Below are 19,115 nucleotides of genomic sequence, written 5' to 3'. Positions count from 1 at the left end.
CAGAGCAGGAGGGATCCTGGACTCTCTCTGAGCTCTCAGTCCTGGGTCATGGCTCAGCGTGGAGGGAAAAGGGGCTCCTTGTGTGAACCTGGCCCTGCTGGTTTGGGACCCACCAGGTGCTGGGAACACGGAATGCTGGAGTGGTTTGGGATGGAAGGGACCTGCAGGGTCATCCAGTGCCACCCCTGCCATGGCAGGGACACCTCCCACTGTGCCAGGGTGCCCCAAGCCCTGTCCAGCCTGGCCTGGGACACATCCAGGGGTGCAGGGGCAGCCACAGCTCCTCTGGGTGTCCCCAGGTCATGATCCAGTGTCACAGCAGTGACCCCACGCCAGCCATCGGCCCCAGAACACGGGGGTTTGTCCCTGGCATTCCCTGTGCCAGCTGTGAGTGTGGCAGCTCAGCTCCGGGACCCGAGGGCACCCGGAGGAGCTCCATGGCCCCGGGGTCCGTCAGACCCCGCAGGGCCGGGCAGGATTTGCTTTCCCAGGAGCAGAGATTCCCGCTGCCACCCCCTCCCGTCCCTGCAGCCTTCCCTCGCCGTGGTACTGACCCGTGCCCACGTTGTCATTGCAGGCAGAGGGCGGCGCGGAGCCGGCGCAGCTCCCGCCGGCCAACGGAGCGGGGCCGGAGCCGGGCGCGCTGCCCGCGGCCCCCGCGCTGCGGGAGAACGGCGTGGGGCCGGCCCTGGCCGCCCTCGGCACCGCCGACCAAAGGGAAATGCAGAGCCTCGACACTCACATCCAAGAAACAAGTAAGTGCCGGGGCCCGCCCGGGGCCGGGGGGAGGGAGCCCGGCAGCCCCGGGCACGGCGGCGTCGCGGCCACCGCAGCCCCCGACCGCTGCCAGCGACGTCTGCGGGGTTGTCGTGCCTTTCTTTTAATTCAGAAAATTGCCTTTTATCTTCCAGGCATCTAATGATGACATTATGGTATCGTCTTCCATTCCCCTCCTGTCCCTTGTCTCCTCCTCTCCCCGTGTGCCCTTGTCCCCTGCCCTTGTGTCGCTGCAGATTGAGTCTCACAAGCTGACGTTCCGTGCGAAGGCCAAGGCTCGAACAGACCACGGAGCGGAAATCGTCGTCTCCAACCCCCCACCCTTTCCAGCAGCACCTGCCCCCGGCGTAGCACCTCCGCCAGCGACAGCCTGGGCTCCGTCGCCTCCCCGTCACCGCCGCCGGCCGCGCCCTCCCAGCAAGGCTTGTGACCCCCGGCCCCGCTCCGCGCCCCGGGGACCCCAGCTTGGCTCTCTTAACCCGGCTCTGGCTGTAGGTGGGAAGGGGACGATGTTCCTCGGGCCCGCCCGGGCTGGGGTCCCTCGGCGGCCGGGCCGGGCCGGGCAGGGCTCCCCTCCCTCTTTCTCTCCCTGCCCTGCCCTCCCGCTGGCCCGGGGGCTCCCGGGGGTTGCTGCGCCTCGGGGCCGGCCCGAGCGGCTCCGGCTGTGCCAGGGCGGGCAGGGCAGAGCAGAGCCCTGGCTGCGGGGCCAGGCCGAGTTAACAGGGATAAGCTGTGATCTTTCTTTCTGTCTCTTTTTTTAACCCCTTCCCTCCTCGCCGCTTCAGTTTCTGCCGCCTGTGGGATGCTGATAAATCCCCTCCACACTCGTTAGGCTGTTTTAACTGTTGACTTGAACCTTTTATTCTTTGTGACGAAGTGTTGATGATTTATCGTGTTCGAACCCGTGCTAAGTTTCCTTTTCTCTTTCCTTCTTTTCCGACCCGTAGGAGAGTAGGGACATTTAACCGCTGCTGCCGTGCTGGCTTCTTACTGACATATCCAGCCGTTGTAACTTCTTTGTTGTTGTTTGGGGTTTTTTCTTTTTAATATTTTAAAACGATGGAGCGAGTTCATGGGATTAAGCCATGTCCGGAACGAAAGGCACAGGAATGTGTAAAGGGCAAACTTGCTGTGAGAGCTCAGGTGGAGCCTGTGTTGACCTCGAGATGTGTAACTGATGCTCGAGATGCGTTAATTGATGCTCGCGAGCCCTCCCGGGTGCCTTCTGCCGAGGTGGTTTATTTATGAACGGCGCGGCCGAGCCCCGGGGTTTGTCCCGTTTGTCCCGGGCCGAGGCCGGAGGGAGCAGGAGGCGCCCGCGGTGGGGGCAGGAGGGCTCAGCCGGGAGTTCCGCGGCTGCAGCAGGTCCGTGGGGGTGTGGGGAGCGTGTGGGGTGTGCGGTTGTTGGGGTGTGGATGGGGGACCCGAGCGAGCGCCGGGATGAGCAGGGCCGGGCGGGCAGCAGGAGCAGGGAGCTCATCCCGGGGGAGCCCGGGGCAGCAGGGCAGGGGTGGTGCCAGGGAGTTGCAGCTCTGACTAGGAAGGAGATCTAACCACTCTTGGAGCTCCTCGTTTCAAATGACACTAAAGAAACGAAATGTAAATAAATTAAAACAAAACAAAAGAAAAATGTTCTTGGGTGGTCGAACTAATTTAAAGAAACAAACAAACAAAAAAAAAAAAAGGCAAGCAGAATAACAAAACACTGGGATCAAAGAGAACTGAACCAGGCGTGTGCTAAGGGGGGCTGCTCCAGGAGGGGACAGAGGGAAGCCTGCAGCTTCTCGTGCTTGTGGGAGTATTTCTTTGGGAAGCCAACAACGACACGATAACCCGGAATCTGTATTTACACACAAAGATTCTTATTGCACTTGTATTTTTTATATTAAAGTTTGCATGGTTTCTAATAAAATGGCATTAAAATGTACTAGTTTGCATCAAAGTCGTCTGGTAGTTTCATAAGTGCTTTTTCATCTGAATACAAATTTAAACGATGCAGATTTGCACCTGAAAGGGGCGGTTATATATACCCAGAGACCTCCCAGTGCTTCCCTTCCTCTTCCTCCTCCTCCTCTCCTCCTCCTCTCCTCTCTTCCTCCTCCTTCTCCTCCTTCCTCCTCCTCTCCTCCTCCTCCTCCTCCCCACCTCTCCACTCCCCTCCGCATCCCTGTGACCCCAGCCGGGGCAGGCGGCCGTGCCGTCGCTCCGTGCCCTCCCTGTGTGTCCCCGTGTGTCCCCGGCGTTCCCGGAGCAGCCACGGCCACCGGCCCCGGCTCGGAGGAGGAGCTGGAGCCGGCCCCGCTCCCCGGAGCCCTGCTCGTTCCCCGTGTGCCGGTATATATCACTGCCCTCCCGTGACGCTTCCTTCTTTCTTTACTGCTAAATTCTACACACCAGCTTCAGCTTGGCAGCCTTGCCTTTGGTTTGGTTGATTTTTTTTCCAACACTTGAATTGAGGGAGAATTATAAGGAGAGGAGAGGAGCAGGGTGAGCCCCTCGACAGGACGGTGAGCCTGGAGTCTGGTTCCCAGGCTGGAGCCTCCGGTTCCCAGCCTGAGGCCAGCCAGGGTGGCCTTGGCAGGGCTGGAGCCGAGCTCCAGGCTCACCGGCCGGGAGGGGCGCTGGGAGCAGCGTTTGTGAGCTGGGCGGCAGCCGGAGATGTGCGCGGGCAACCAAAGAGGAGGCGGAGGCTGAGATGTCTTGTTCCTCTTGCTGCTCTTCCTGGGGCACCACAGGGATGGTGGCCTGGGATGCCCCGGGATGAGATTCCCGGGCTGCCCAGGGATGACATTCCCAGGGATGTCCAGGGATGACATTCCCGAGGTGCCCCAGGATGACATTCCTGAGGTGCCCCAGGATGACATTCCCGAGGTGCCCAGGTGAGGCCCTGGGTGAAGGGAGGCAGCCAGTCCCGGTTCAGGGACTGCAGGAGGAAGGCAAGTGGCAACATTGCACTTTATCTTCTGAGATTGCAAAAAGCAAACGAGCCCTGCCCTGCTGCAAAGGGACAGTGCCGTCACCTTCTCCCTGCACTGCTTTTCTCCGATTCCCGATGATTTCCCGAGCGCCGGGCGGCCCTGGCCGGGCGTGGTGGCTGCGTGCGGTGCCCAGGCTGTCCCTGCCCGAACCCCGGCCCAGCTGAGCCCCCGGCCGTGCTTCTGTGCCACTTCTCTAACACTTGTTGTGCCTGTGTTTAGCTGATGAACTAAATCCAGATACACTAGTTTGCCGTGGTGTTTCTAGGACAGCTTCAGTTTTAATACGGATTTCTTTTTTAACTTTATTTTGAGGAAGCGGCTGTACATATTGCTAGGCTGGGAAGGAGCCGTGTGTGGTGGGAATGACTTTATTTTCCTGTCTGGAGAGGTGGGATAAGCTGGGTAGTGCTGAGACCTTAACGCTGCTGGGGAAGGGGCTGCGGGAGCCGATGGCTCCATCGAGGGCTGGAGGCAGCAAATCCGGGGGGAAACAGGAGCTGAGCTCTGAATGAGATGCAAGTTGAATGTACACGTTCCTGTCCCGAGCTGGCGCCGGGGGTCCTGGCTTTGGCCGCACTGGGGGCACTCTGGGCTGGGCAGGGGCTGAGCGGGGCCAGGTTGGTGGCTGGCTCCGGGCAGGATGCTCGGCCAAGGCCTTTGCAGAGCTCAGGGCGAGGAGCGGCGCTCTGGAGGGGCTGAGCTGCCGCAGGGCCGGGGGAAGCGGCGGGGCCGGGTGCGAGCTCCACCCCGGCGGGGCTGCGCTTCCTCCGGGCAGCGGGAGCCTCCCCCGGCCGGCCGCAGCCGGAGCCCGGCGCCTCCCGGCATATCAGTGGCATCCACGGTTCTTTGGGCTTTTTGTACTGTTAAACAGCAACATTCGAGTAACCGAGTTGGTGGGCTCGAGGCCGCGGCCGCCCCAGCGTGGCTCCCGCTCGGCTCCCGGCCGCAAACTGAATGTAGTTTTCTATGCTGCCCTTCGCGCTGTCCCCGCGTAGTGTGGTGTGTGAGAGGGGCCCCGGGACCCTCGCGTGTTCGTGTCTAGGCAGAATTCCTGCTTTTCTTGGAGCTTGGTGTCGGTGGCGTCCTCGGGGTGAGGGCGCTCCCCTGAGGGCAGGGCCGAGTCCCCGCGGAGCCGCGGCCCCGCTGAGGCCGAGCGGCCGCGCTGGGGTTGAGCGGCCTCCAGGCTGAGGGGAAATGTCCCCCAAGGGGCTCAGCGGCCTCCAGGCTGAGGGGAAATGTCCCCCCCGGCCGAGCGGCTGTGGCGAGGGCCCAGCACCTCCAGGCTGACGGGAAATGTCCCCCCCGGCCGAGCGGCTGTGGCGAGGGCCCAGCACCTCCAGGCTGAGGGGAAATGTCCCCCCCGGCCGAGCGGCTGTGGCGAGGGCCCAGCACCTCCAGGCAGAGGGGAAATGTCCCCCCCGGCCTCGTGGCCCACGGAGCCGGCGGGTGGGGCGGAAGAGGCTCCGGGCGGCAGCAGCAGCAGCAGCATGGAAAGGGCTCTGAAGGGCTCCGGCTCTCCCTCCTCCCTCCCCGCCTGAGCTCCAGCCCGGCAGCGCTCACCTTCCGCCCTCCTCGCACGGGTCCCGCCGGCCGAGATCACACACGAGGCCCCAGCGCCCCTCGCCGTCCCCGCCCGGCCGCCCGCAGCCCCCGCTGTCCCTCACGCAGAGCACCGAGCCAGGAGCGAGCGCAGTGACCGCGGGCTGGGGGCGTGCGGCCGGGCAGGAGGGCTCGGGGCAGCGCCCCGGAGGGCGATCCCGGCCCTCGGCTCCCTCGGGAAGCCACTCAACCTCTCTGCCTCAGTTTCCCCATCTGCAAAGGTGGGGGGGATTCAATTTTACCTCACCGGGCTGTTGTGAGGCGCGAGCAGCGCGTGACGTGTTCTCTAAATGTGACGTGTTATTATTATTTTGTGTCATAGGATTATTGGATTATTCTGCAGGGCGTGCCCGAGGAGGGGGGGACTCCGCGGTCCCTGCGCCGTGGTGGGGCAGGCGAGGGCTGGGAGGGGAGGTCAGTGCTCGGTGTGAGGCAGCAGCTCAGGGGGGAGCCCAGCGGTTGCTTCTGCCTTTGTGTCTCCCCTCCCCGGGGGCTGTACGAGCGTCGTCTCCTTAGCAACATTTCCTGACTTGATGTTGTGATTCTTACTATTGTAAAGGGTTGAAATAAAGCTTCTAGATGTTCCTCCTCAGGCTGCTGTGGCTCTGTGGGGCGGGAGGGCTGGGCGGGGGCGGTGGCACAGCCCGGGGCTGGCAGAGCGCTAAGGAGGGGACTGAAGGAATTTGGCTGTCTCTGATTTTGGCCACAGGAGAATTCCCAGCCCTGGCTTTGCTCCACAAGCCTGGGCTCAGAGGGGAGGGGGCTTTGGGCTGACATGGGCCCTGTGGGAGCCTCGGTGCCCATGGCACAGCTGGAACAGCTGGCACAGGCAGAGGTACCAGCATCTCCCAGGAGGTGCCCTTGGCCACTCACACAGATAAAGGAAAGGTTTCCCACCCTGGCTAGGACCTGACCTGAGACCCCAAACAGGACTGGAAGCCAAGTTCCAGGTCCCTGTGCCTGGAGCAGCTGCTCCTGTGCCCTCCTTGAGCGCTGCTGTGGAAACAGCCCCAGCTCCACTCACCCTCAGCTGGCCCAGACAGGGCTCGGGAGGACTGGGACAGCCTGGGTTGGCCTCCTCACGCGTGGGCAGCTCTGGGACACGCTGGGCTGCTTTCTCCAGGCACCAGCAGCACCAGGACGTGTCCCCCCAGCAGCCCTCCCTCAGTGCCAGCCCCCTGTGCCCCGTCCCCTCGGGCTGGCTGGGGTCGGTGTGAGGGCACAGCACGGCCCTGCAGCCCCTCACTGCCCCAGGGCAGCTCTGCACCGCTCCCAGCAGAGGAGCAGCTGTTGCTGCTCTTCCCTACCCAGGGAAAGGCACAAAATTCCAACCTTTGCAGAAAAAAAAATAGTAAAAAAAAAAGAATGAAGAGGACAGAGGCAGTTCCTACTCTATCCCTTTTTATTGTCTTTAATCTATGTTGTAAAAAGATCCAGTATCACATAACAGCCACGGAAGTATCCCAATATCACACTAGTTCGGAACCATTTAGACAATAGCTTAGTCTTTTTTTTTTTTTTGTCTTTTTTTTTTTTTTTTTTAAACCTGCTGGAAGGGAAAACCATACTGCCCATTATACAGGCCAAAAGAAACAAACACTGGTCAAATAATAGTGACAACCTCAAGCAAGTGAAATGAAGATGAGCAGTTTGGAGTGACCCCAGGCTGCAGGACTCCAAGGGCCCCCCACGGCCGGGGGCAGCGGGGCCTGGGAAGGGCCCCCCGGGCCTTGTGCTGGCACAGCCACGGTGCCCTAAAGCCCATGAGCAGGAACTTAAATGGTAGAACTGGGAGAACCAAAGGGTGGCCCCGGGGCAGGAGCCCCTGTGCCATGGAAACGGCCTCGCTCCCATTCCCGGCTGCAGGTACAAAGAGCGTAAGAAATGGGAATAAAAAGAAAGGAGCCCGGGCCCGGGGGGCACAGCCCTGGGCCCGAGGGCTCCCGTTACAAACCCCGACCCTCACAACAGCCCTGTGAGGTAGGTCACTGTCTTCTTCGGACAGAGAATCCAAGGCAAAGCTGGGGTTAAACTCCAGATTCCTCAGTGAGTGCTGTGCCTGTCGCAATCCTCCTTCCACAGAAATATGGTCCCTGTTCATAGAAAACAAAGGATTTTGTGCCTCTGCTCCTGGCTTCCCGCAGGAGCGGCGCTCACAGGCAGCCTGGCAGCTACAATCACGTCCTGTGTTGCACAAGGGACAGGGATCCGGCCTCCTCCACGTGGGGAGAACAGGAATTTAAAAAAAAGCATAGGAACAACGCAAGAGGACGAGAAGTACAGGCAGGTTGGGAAGGACGAGTCACATCTCACACTCAGACGCCACGACTGTGCTGGGGCTGGCAGGGCCCCTCGGATCCCGCGTGGAATTCCTCTCCATCCGGCGCTTTCGGGGCTTCCTCCATGTGGAGAGCGGAGAGACAAGGATCGGCGATCCCTCCCTGCCGGAGCTGCTGCATCCACCATCCTGGCACAGCCGGGACATCCGTCCTCCTCTTGGGCCCGGAGCAGCTCTGGCCCCGTGGGGAGGGGGCAGAGGAGGCCCCGCAGCAGCCGTGGCCTTGCTCCCGGTCAGGGACGAGCGGAGGAGGCGGGTGGGCGTCCACGAGCCGGGGTCCGTCGGCACTCCCAGTCCATTCCCGGCGGGACTGCGCTGCTCTTCCCACGCGGTGACCATGCACGGAGCCGACAGCAGGAGATTCAGACAACATTAATCTTCTAGGATGGAGAGAGATGACTTCACAAGGGATAAATAGAACTTTATTTAAATAAACATTTGTGAACATCTTTATACAAATTACAAGTCCCCACACGAGGCTGCAGCTCCGCCTACGAGCCAAAGCTGCCGGGAGGGCCCTTGAGCAGATCCACCAGGATGTCGAGCAGTTGGCTGTGCTGGTGGTGCAGGTCCCCAGGGATCGCGGCCATCTCGTAGCACAGGCACGTCTCCACCATCTTGGAGAGGGACACGCGGAAGTCGCGCAGCAGGCGGATGGTGTAGGAGTCCCCCTCCAGCACCAGCAGGTCGCTGTCCGTCAGGGACACCGTCGCTCGCCAGCCGTCATCTTGGGGGGAGGGAGAGCGCGTGAGGGGACCGGGGCTGCTGGAGCTCCTCTGCTGCCCCCGAGGCAGCTCCTCCCCACACTCCTCCTAGCCGGTCCAGGCCGACAGCTCCACAAAAGCCAGGCAGCTCTGAGCACACACTGGGACCCTCCTGCTTTCCCACAGGAGGTGACCGATGGCATAGCCCTGCTGAGCTTGTGGGCTAGAGACTGACTGCAGCACTGCCAAAACCCCACAGGCTGAACAGACACATCCCCGGGGACAAGCGGGATCCTGCCAGCTCAGCTCCTTCCCCCAGGATGATCAGGCACAGCCCTAAGGCTCAGCCTGCCAGGGCTGGCTTTGTCTCACTGCGGAGCAGCAGCTGGGAACAGCTCACAAACCATCACCTCCATGGCCCCGCCAGCAATGCATGCCCGGCCCGAGAGCCTCAGGAAGCAGAAACAGGCGCAGGGAGCAGCTGGAGCAGGCTGGGCACCCCGAGCACTCACCTCGCACGTGGATGTCGGTGTCAGTCATGAGCAGCACGGCCAGCGGGTGCACCTGCGACGAGTCACGCACGAAGACGCCGCCGTTGGACTTGACGGCCATGAAGTAGGTGAGCCAGCGGCTGTAGAGCTTGGACGCCTCCCTGCAGGAGCAGCTCTGTCAGCCTGGCTGGGCCCTGGCACAGCCACTGCCCTGTGGGACCCCTCCCCGTCACCCACCTGTTGATGGTGGACTTGTGCAGCAGCACGGTGCCGGCCTTGGTCCGGTACGCGTAACTGTTGGGCTTGAACTTCCCCTGGCGCGTCACCTTGCCTTGTCTCACCTGCCACGGGAGGGGACTGTCACACACCTGCACCAGCCCTGACAGCCACAGCCACCTCTCTGACAGGGGGAGGGGGATGATGTCCCTCCACTCCCAGGAGCTCCATGGGTTAGTGGAGCGTTCTTGGGGTGACCACACCTGGCAGTCACTCAGTGCCACTGCAGACAACAGGAGGAGAAAGATGCCACCTCAGGCAGTAAACTGGAGAAAAATGCCACTTCAATGGCTCCCAAACCCAGTGATGAGAACCTAAACATGGACCCACACAAGCTGGGGTGGCCACTCCCTGTGAGTGGGGATCAGGGACAGTACTGGAGCACAGGCTGGAGCCCAGGGCAGGACACCTGGCTTGGACACTCACTCCCAAGAGAGCAGAAGCTTCTCTGGCACCTCAGCACTTCAGTGCCACCTGCTGTGACAGCCATCCCCAGAGAGCAATGGCAGTACCAGTACCTGGATGAGGTTGGGGTAGAGCCCAGCCATGAGGACACCCTTGACCAGTTCCTCCTCCTCACTGTACTGGTTACACACGGACGAGGGCATGGTACAGTCAGACGGGGATGACACCAGGAAGGCTTCATAGAGGTTCTCAGAGAACTGCTTGACAAGGCCTGGAGGGAGGAGACAGTCCCAGGGATGAGATTCACCCTCTCCTTTCCCCCATGGAATGAGTCACCTCAGCAGGGCAGCACCGGCCCAGGCTCAGAGAGGAGCCCTGCCCTGGGCCAAAGCCAGCCCCTGCCCAGTCCCAGGGTTGCCAGCCCAGCACCGCCCACTTGTGCCCGTGTCCCTCCCTGCTCAGCAGCCGCCGGGGCCAGGGGAGGGGCAGGACGGCTCTGAACTCACCGTTGATGAAGCGCAGGCTGGGCCCGTACAGGTAGTAGTCCTGCAGGTAGTTGTCCCTGGCACGGCTGTCCCTGCGCCGCAGCACCTCCTCCCAGCCCGCCACGGCCCGCACGAAGGCCAGGTGGTCACTGCCGCTCTCCCGGCTCAGCACGGCCTTGGCCTGGGACAGGGACACGGCTGAGCCACGGGCAGCCCCCGGGCCGGCCGTCCCCCTGTGCCGGGGGGCTCCTCCTCACCTTGTCCACCTCGGCGCGGTTCTGCAGGCTGCTGCTGAAGGGGTCCCGCGTCAGGCACGACACGATGACCAGCAGCGGGTGCAGGCAGCGGTAGATGGAGGCCAGCACGATGGCCTTGGCCAGCCGAGGGTCCGTGGAGATCTGCGCCAGGCGCTTGCCCAGAGTGGTCAGTGCTTCCCGCTGGTCCAGCACTCCTGCAGGAGAGACACCCACGTGGCACATCCATCAGCCCGGCCAAAACAGGGGAGGGGCAACTGCAGGGCTGGGAACATGTGGGGTGACCTCCAGAAGAGACACAGGGACAGGGGCCTGCAGTAAGCACCCAGAACCCTCCAGGTCTAACTGAGCTCAGGACACAGAACAGCTGCCACAGCCACAGGAGCATCCACAAGGCCCAGCCCTGAACTCCAGATCACCACTTCTCTTCCTTCTGTCCCCCAGCCCTGAACTCCAGATCATCACTTCCCTACTTTCCCTTCTGTCACCCACTCTGAACTCCAGATCACCACTTCCTTCTGTTACCCACCTCTGAACTCCAGATCACCACTTCCCTTCTTTCTGTTGCCTCCCCTTTATTTTTTTAACCTTGGAAAGTTATCCCCAATTTTTAAGCAAAGCAGTGTGGGAAATAAAACAGCACAGGGCACGTGGTTTGGGGAAGTCACTGTCAACTGCTATCCCTATCCAGGGACAATCCTGCCCACTTTGCCCCACAGCAGCCTGTGCCAAGTCCCATTGCCATGCTGAGAACAGCAAACATGTCTCCAGGACACAGAATTAACTCACCAATCTCCTGCAGCAAGATCACGGCTTCATCCACAGCTTTGATGTCAGGGCTGTCCAGAGCCTTGGAGAGAAATTCAACTGCCTGCAACACAGCAGGGGAAGGAAGAGGGAAAAAGTGAGCCAGTTTCCCATACAGCTGTGAGAGCCCTCAGGAACCCAGACTACAGCACAATTCCCTCCTTGTCTGCCTCCAGGGATATGACTCAGCCCTCTCCATTCCTTCAAGCTTCCAGACACACTCTGTGATCTCAGGGAGATTTCCTGCTCTGAACTTCCCTGGACAGCACCATGTTCAGCAAAGCACAGACTGAAGCCATCAGCACTGGGTTCTGCCCACTCCTGCCCCTGGGGCTCCAGGAGCCCTCAGTCCCTGCAGCCAGTGCCTGCTCACCGTTTTCTCTGGCATGTGGATCTTGGCCTGCACCACCAGGTTCTCCAGGGGCGTGCGCAGGATCTCGGGCACCTGGTACGTGGGCATCTTGTCCAGGCGGCTGCGCGGGAACAGGTGGTAGGCAAAGCCCGACTGGCAGCGCCCGGCGCGCCCGCGCCGCTGCACCACGTTGGACTTGGACACCCACACGGTCTCCAGGCAGGACACCTGAGGGGACAGCAGCGGGGTGAGCCCTCCACAGCTCACCTGGTCAAAGCACGGAGCCCCAGACTGCTCTGGGCTTAAAGCCCAGCCTGTTCTGCCCTGCCACAGCAGGGACACCTCCCACTGTCCCAGGCTGCTCCCAGCCCTGTCCAGCCTGGCCTGGGACACTGCCAGGGATCCAGGGGCAGCCACAGCTGCTCTGGAAAATCCATTCCAGCCCCTCCCCACCCTCACAGCCAAGGATTCCTTCCCAGTATCCCATCTAACCCTGCCCTCTGGCAGTGGAAGCCATTCCCTCTTGTCCTGTCATTCCAGGCCCATACCCAAAATCCCTCCCTTTGCTATCTTTCCACCCAGCCAGGAGGACTCAGACTCTCATGAGTGATGAATGGTCCCAAAGGGCCAGGGAAGCCTCTCCCACTCTCCTGCCTCCTGCAGTGCCGGTCTCTGTCCAGCAGCAGCTCTGGGCTGCATGGATGGGACCCAGATGCCACCTACTGGACACCTGTCCCTGTCCCATCCCAGGGCTCCCCATCCCAGCCCTGCCCTGCCTCGGGGTCTGCATGCTGAACTGGGATAAAACTGGGCAAATACCAAAGGGCTGGGTTTAAACCAGAACTGCTCCAAGGTGTGAACGGCCCTGGGAGATGATGTTCTAGAATGGGGCAGAGGGATGGTGCCACAATTCCTTTTCCCAACAGCAACAGCAGCACAGTTGCCTTCACTTTGTTGCAAAGGTGCACAAACAAGAGCCTTCCAGGGCTCAGGGCCCAGCACTGCCAGGAATGGGCCGGGGGGCAGCAGATCCCCCTTGGAAAGCTGAGGAACAGGGACTGGGCCAGGAGAGCTGCAAACAGGAGCAGGATCTAACAGGTCAGGGCTGTCCTGTGAGGGACAGCAGGAGGTTTTTGATTAAATAATAGAAAAAGGCTGAAAGCAAACAGAGAAGCTACCAGTGTTCTGTGGTGAAACAGAGTTAGGAAGGAGGTAGGATTTGCCTTAAATTTGTTGGAAAAAGCTCAGAATTTGATGGGGAGCCCGGCCCAGAGCTGGGACACAGCGAACACTGACAAGGAGTCACTCTGCTCAAACAACACAACGCCTGTGCCCCAGGGGCCGAATGGGAAGCAGCTCCATCGTGCCATTAACGGCACCTCAAACACTCCTCTGACCACAGCCCTGTGCTCCAGTGTCCCAAGTGAGTCAGAGGCACACGGCAGCAGTACCTTGGTCTTGAGGTCGTAGCGCTCCTCCTTGTGCGTGCCGCTGTCCACCACGTGCACGATGTCATTGATGGTGATGGAGGTCTCCGCGATGTTGGTGGCCAGGACGATCTTCCTGACACCTGGTGGAGGCCTCTGGAAGATGTTCTGCTGGTCCATCATGGGGATGTTGGAGTGCACTGGGAAACCAAACCAGAGTCAGACCCGCCCAGCTGAGCTTTCCCTTGTCACCTCTCGCAGAAATGGGGACACCAGCTGCCACTGGGCACAGCCAGCAGCTCCCTGCCAGCCAGACCCTGGGAAAAATCTCCCACAAGTCATTTGGGAAGGGCTCATTTCAGTTGTTTCACCCTGTGGCTCAGCAGCAGCAGGAGCTCTGCTCACCTCCTGTCACAGAGCCTGGTGGCACCCCAGGAATATCCCTGGCAGAAATCCCACTCCCTCCCACAGTCCAGTTCTGCAGCTGCCCCTCCTTACAAGTCCCTTGGGGCAGGGATTCTCACTGCCACGTGGGCCTTCTGTCAGAAGTGGTTCTCATGGAGGGCCCATGGCTGTCCTGTATCCCAGCTTTCTTTGCTACAGCTCAGCACCACACAGGAACTCCTGGCAGAGCACAATGGGGCAGAGGGGAGCAGGCACCTTCCACCCAACTACACCTGCACTCATTAACAGCCCAGCTGCTCAAAGCTCTGCTCCTCCCTGGCCTGGTTTGACACTGAATAGGCAGAGCTGCTCAAAAACAAACAAAAAATGCCAAAACCCTTAAGAGCTTTGCAGAGCAAAGCTGGCTTTTGTTGTAAATTTCCTCCTGGGGCAAGGAATGTTAAATTCACTGATCAAAGCTGAGCTCCAGAGTCCACCTGCATCCCACGGAGCAGGTCCTGAGATCTTTTCTGGGCAGGCTCAGCGTGCAGCTACAGCAGTGCAGAACTGAGCTGCTTTCCCCTTGCCTAATTCCAAATTGCTGGAGGCAAATGGGAAGCCACTCTCTTTGATCACACAGAGGAGTTACTCAGCCTCTGCTAGGAGGAGTTACTCACACTTACCACACACCATTACACAGCTGGGACATCAAAGCTCACCAGCTCTGTAGCAGAGCAAAGCTGAAGGGGCACACCAAGCCAAGTGCCCCAGATTCTCCCGAATCCTGGGAAGAAGGGGCTGGCCCTGCCCTCTCACCTGGCAAGACGAGGTAGCGGCTGTTCTGCGAGCCCAGCATCTCCAGCAGCCGCTGCTGCACCCCTTTGATCTCCTGCCAGCCAGGGAGGAAGCACAGGATCCCACCTGCAACACACCAGCAGCTAAGAACACACAGCCTCTGAATCCAAGTGCTCTTCCCCAGCTGGAGACACACTTTTCCAGGGCAGAAAGTTACCAGGCTACCTGGAGTTTGACAGTGAATGCCCATGAGCTTTGAAACACTTAAATCTCTTGAAGTCACCAGAGAGTCCTGCCTCTTCCCCAAACACATCATGTCCAGGCAAGGGTATTTGACAGGGATAGGACTCCAATACAAAAGGTAATTATGCAGCACAAGGCTCCCAGTGCTGGAGCACAGCTTGGAACAGCTGCCCAGGACACTGAGGAGTCCAACCCTGTCCAACATTTCTCTTTACAGAGAAAAGCAAGGCACAACTTCTTAAGGATATTTTCTAGGAATCACAGCAAGGAACTTCAGAGAAAGAGAAACCAATTCTTATCTCATTTGCTGCACCTATGTTGTGCCAAAGCAGAATGCAATATAGGGACTGTTTACCCAAAGTCATAGACAGTGTTTTGTTTCCTTGGCCTATCAGGGCCAAGTGCATGTCCAGACTGTCAGTCACGAGACAGTCAGAAAATTCTAGTCAGTAGAGTTAAATACTTATACAGATTCAGTATAATATAATATAATATTTAATATAATAAAGTAATTAATTAAGCTTCTGATATCAATAAAGTCCTCCTCATCATTACTCCCTTTGTCGGGGTTGCCCTGATTTCCTATAACCCTGTCTTAGCTAGAGACTCACGTTGTGGTGCCTCTGCAAAGGCTCTGGAGGGGCTCCCTTTCCATCCCCCCAGCAGAGGCAGAGCTCAGGGCGAGGCAGGACCCACCTGGCTCTCCATGGGCATCGATCTGCAGCACGAGGTCGGTGATCAGGTCAAGGTCCAGGACACACTCGTCATCGGATTGCTGGGAAGGACAGGACAGGGGGCTCAGGGGGTGTCAGCACAGCACAGGGGCACTCAAAGCACCCTCTGCAGGCAGCAAACACCTCACTGGACAGTCTGCCCAGGACTTGGAGCCAGGAGTCTGCTCTGGGCTCCATCTGGAGCCTGCTCTGGTCACAAGTGCTGCCAGTTTCCCTGCTGTGCAGAGGGGATGCACAGTCCCTTCCCAATGTCCAGATCTGTGCACCTCTGCTGAACAGCACCTCACAAGTAACAGAATTGCCACGAGATTTTTGTGGACAAACCTGCCCCATGCACCTGGGAGTTCAAATCCATGAGGCTCTGAGCAGGAGCTTCTGTAGCTCTCAGGAATTTGGAACAGACTATGAAAGCTCAGATAAAATCCCTGCCACAACAGAAGCAGGAAGAATGCCCTGGAGGCAAGGGGATACCCCAAGCAAGTTTGCTGATGATCTAGGACCGGGAGAAGTGGCTGATACTCCAGACACTTGCTCAGCCACAGGGAGGGATCTCTCCAGGCTGGAAAAATGGGCTAACAAACTCCAGACCAGCTGGTTGGACAAGAAAACGTCTGGAGACGCTGGCTAACCTCTGACTGTGTGACTCCATGACCCACCACTGGTGTAGGATTACCCAGAGCACTGCACACGTCTGGAGGGCATTTTCCAGAGGGTCAGACCAGCTGCAGAAAGCAGCAATCAGGGAATTCAGTCATGCAGGATGGTGAGCACTGAGGTAACAGTGCTGGAAGCCACAACCATCCCAGTGCTGGGCCAGGCTTGCCTAGGGTGTGCAAACATTCAACTCTGTGTCTGTGTACACACAGCAATGAGCTCTCAGCCTACTCAAACATCAAACTTCCCATTACAGGGAGACAAAGGCAACTTGGCCCCAATGCAAAGTCATCTTTATGCATAATTTAATCAAAATACTCTGGGGTTCTACTAAGCTGACTTCACCCCATGAGGACTGGCATGGAGTTAAAGCTAAGCAAATGCCCAACAACCAGAGGGAAGCAGGAGCAGTGCCAGGCCCGAGCTGTCCCCCTGCTGACAGGGCAGGAGGCAGTGCCCCATCCATGGGGACAGCTCCCCCCTCGCTGCACACCCACCTTGATCTCGTAGTGCCGGTGCCGGTGCCGGCCCAGCTTGGCCAGGATCTCCTCCAGGTAGTATTCCTTCACCGGGTACATGAAGCCGGGCACCTTGACCACGGGGCAATCCCCAAAGTAGTGCGAGAAGCGCTGGTTGTCCCCCGTGGCGCTCATGAGCACCAGGCGCAGGTCGGGGTTCAGCTTCTGGATGCCTTTGAGCAGGATGAGCAGGAAATCCGTGTTCACGTCCCGCTCGTGCACCTCGTCCACCACCACGTGGCTGACGCCCTCCAGGCTGGGGTTGCCCTGCAGCTTCCTGAGCAGGATGCCCACGGTGCAGAAGAGCAGGGCCCCTCCCCGGGCGGGGGGCTTGCTCTCCAGCCGCACCTGGTAGCCCACGTTCTTCCTCATGTTGGGCCCCAGCTCCTGCGCCACGCGCTGGGCCACCGAGATGGCGCTGATGCGGCGGGGCTGGGTGATGACCACGTTGCAGCGCGCGCCGCGGCCCTCCAGGATGTAGTGTTCCAGCAGCAGCTGCGGGATCCGCGTGGTCTTCCCGCAGCCCGTGTCTCCCGCGATCACCACCACGGGGTTCTGCTCGATGGCTGACAGGATGGTGTCCTTGTGAGGGTCTACTGGCAGCGGGTGGCTCTCCTGCCAGGAGGCTCCTCTCCTTTTCCAGAGGGCCAGCAGGTTCTGGCTAAGGCGCACTTCCTCTGCTTCCAGCATGGGGATGTAGGTCTTCCCCGTGATGGCGTCGCTGATGGCACCAGATTCCTTGGTCAGGTTCATCATGTCGTCGGCAATGCGGGGCCTGGACTCCCTGATGTCCACGGGGTACTGGGGGAGAGGGAGGAAGCAGGCAAGGACAGCAAGGTTAGTGCCGGTCCTGAGAAGGACAGAAAGGAACAAGTGCCTGGAACAGACTCAGCCAGCCTGGCTTGGCCAAGGCTGTGCCAAGGTCTCCTCAGATCTTAGGTAACTCAGTCTTGCTCTGAACTGAGGTTATTTAAAGTGAGAACTAATTTGGGCAGCCCCCCGTGTGCTCCTTGCTGCATTCCCTATTTTAGGAGGAGTATTAGTGCTGCTGCCTGAACTGACAGGCACAGACCAGTAACTTCAGCTCTGCAATGCAACAGCCCCTCAAAGACAACTTTTGGAAACTATCAAGTTACACCACCACCCAGACGCATAATTTATGCAAAACACAAGCTTTTGGCTAAGCCAGAAATATTCCATCTTGGCAAAAGAAAAAACTGAAGTCCCACATCCCACAGGAAGAACTACAAGGAGCAAGAGGTCAGGAATTGTCTAGAACACAAATCAAAGCATTGGCCCAGGTGTTCATGGGATTAAAAGTTGCAGAACTTTTAATCAATCACATCTTTTGGATTCAACCTTAAGAATCCCAGTCTTCCAAAAGGGAAGGCCACTGCCCAGAAAGGGTCTTCCCCAAAAGGCAGCAGAGAGTGATCAGGTTTTGTGGCAACAATCAAACCATGAATTCCCTCAACATTCTGACAGGAAGCTTTCAACCACATCCAATTCCCGAAGTGAGAAGGGATCAGGCCCAGGGGATCCTCGGGGGGCTGAGCCTTACATGGTTCAGGTAGTTCTCGATCTTGCGCAGGGTGGCCTCAGGGACTTTGATGTGGCAGGGCTTCCTCTGGTTCTCACCGAGCTCCCTCAGGGAAGTCATGTTGTACATGGCATGGCTCAGGGGGTTGTTGTTCTTGTCCACCAGGCCAAGGCTCTGCAGAGAACAGGCAAACAACACCATCAGGTCTGAGGCTGCTCACACCGAGGGCTGGGATACAGAGCACTTGGATCCCATGTTTGGATAAGCCAACTCCTTACCATCCCAAACCCACCAATTCCTGCTTTTCTTGCCACAGCAAGAAACCAGACGTGATCCCACTCTAGCTCTGGAGAACCAGACACACCAGAACCAACCACCTGTCCTGATACTACACCTGCAATGTCTCAAGCAGACCCATCAGAGGAACAGCAGCCATGACTGCAAAACCCTCTTGTTGAGTCCCTTGCTGTGGTTCTGGCATGCTGTGAATCCCAAGGTTTGGAAACAGGTGTTCATTAAGCATGAGCTCATTACACAAGTCAAAGCTCAGGATGTTTCCAGCGTCCCCTGGCAGGCTCAAAGCTAGTGAGTGAGGCAGAAGGAGCCTGTGTCCAGAGGCACATGCCAGGGGATGCAGCAGCCAGGGGCACTCACCTTCAGCTTCTGGCAGGCCAGAGCTGCTGCCTTGTTCTCGGCCTCCACCTTGCGCCGGCCCTTGGCAGCAAAGGTCATGGGGCAGGGCCAGCGCAGCGTCAGCTTGCAGATCTTGGTCTTGGTGCCCACCGTGCGGAACTGCATGTACTCCTGCAGGGACGACAGCAGGGGCTCTGTGGGACAGCAGGGACCAGCCAGCCCTGCCCTGGCCCTGCACAGACACCCCAACAACCCCACCTGGGCCTGGGAGCGGTGCTCAAACGCTCCTGGAGCTCTGGCAGCCTCGGGGCTGTGCCCGGTCCCTGGGGAGCCTGGGCAGTGCCAGCACCCTCTGGGGAAGAACCTTTCCCTGATCTCCCACCTAAACCTGGCCCAGCTCCAGCTGTTCCCTGAGTCCTGTCCCTGTCACAGGCAGCAGAGACTGGAGCTGCCCCTCGGGAGGAGCTGCAGCCCCTGCTGAGCTCTGCCCTCAGTCTGCTCTGCTCCAGCTGAACCAACCCTGTGACCTCAGCCAACCTCGTGTGGCCCCTCTGACCTTTCACCGTGGGTTTTTTTGCTGGATTTGTCAGATTTTGTTGAATTTTTTTTAATGGAGCACTAGAAGGTTACTGCACTGAACTCCACCCCCCAGCTCACAAGGTGCTGTCTAAGCCAAAGAGAGAGCAGACAACTGGGGAACATCCTGAGAGCCTCAGGGTGG

The 19,115-nt window shown here is 59.1% G+C and overlaps 2 protein-coding genes across 10 annotated transcripts in view; one reads left to right on the top strand and one right to left on the bottom strand.

The window, feature by feature from the left end:
- The window catches only part of MAP4 (microtubule associated protein 4), a 152,438-nt gene extending 146,499 nt beyond the window's left edge, over nucleotides 1-5,939 (top strand). For all 7 annotated transcript variants that reach the window (XM_077179421.1, XM_077179393.1, XM_077179312.1 and 4 more), the window contains 2 exons: nucleotides 578-755; nucleotides 1,014-5,939. In XM_077179421.1, the coding sequence (XP_077035536.1) occupies nucleotides 578-755; nucleotides 1,014-1,018 (183 nt within the window). In that variant the 3' untranslated portion in view covers nucleotides 1,019-5,939. The remainder of the gene's footprint in view (nucleotides 1-577; nucleotides 756-1,013) is intronic.
- A 799-nt stretch (nucleotides 5,940-6,738) lies between these two features.
- The window catches only part of DHX30 (DExH-box helicase 30), a 32,095-nt gene continuing 19,718 nt past the window's right edge, over nucleotides 6,739-19,115 (bottom strand). For all 3 annotated transcript variants that reach the window (XM_054628381.2, XM_054628362.2, XM_054628371.2), the window contains 14 exons: nucleotides 18,416-18,565; nucleotides 17,783-17,935; nucleotides 16,201-17,022; nucleotides 15,012-15,090; nucleotides 14,094-14,198; nucleotides 12,918-13,093; nucleotides 11,488-11,694; nucleotides 11,097-11,178; nucleotides 10,311-10,504; nucleotides 10,075-10,234; nucleotides 9,682-9,839; nucleotides 9,125-9,228; nucleotides 8,909-9,048; nucleotides 6,739-8,419 (listed from right to left, as the gene is read on the bottom strand). In XM_054628381.2, the coding sequence (XP_054484356.1) occupies nucleotides 8,184-8,419; nucleotides 8,909-9,048; nucleotides 9,125-9,228; nucleotides 9,682-9,839; nucleotides 10,075-10,234; nucleotides 10,311-10,504; nucleotides 11,097-11,178; nucleotides 11,488-11,694; nucleotides 12,918-13,093; nucleotides 14,094-14,198; nucleotides 15,012-15,090; nucleotides 16,201-17,022; nucleotides 17,783-17,935; nucleotides 18,416-18,565 (2,766 nt within the window). In that variant the 3' untranslated portion in view covers nucleotides 6,739-8,183. The remainder of the gene's footprint in view (nucleotides 8,420-8,908; nucleotides 9,049-9,124; nucleotides 9,229-9,681; nucleotides 9,840-10,074; nucleotides 10,235-10,310; nucleotides 10,505-11,096; nucleotides 11,179-11,487; nucleotides 11,695-12,917; nucleotides 13,094-14,093; nucleotides 14,199-15,011; nucleotides 15,091-16,200; nucleotides 17,023-17,782; nucleotides 17,936-18,415; nucleotides 18,566-19,115) is intronic.

The sequence above is a fragment of the Agelaius phoeniceus genome, chromosome 1 (assembly GCF_051311805.1).
Source record: "Agelaius phoeniceus isolate bAgePho1 chromosome 1, bAgePho1.hap1, whole genome shotgun sequence".
In the NCBI taxonomy this organism is placed as follows: Eukaryota; Metazoa; Chordata; class Aves; order Passeriformes; family Icteridae; genus Agelaius; species Agelaius phoeniceus.
The sequence above is the reverse complement of the archived record's forward strand: the minus strand, read 5'-3'. Positions and strand labels throughout refer to the sequence as shown.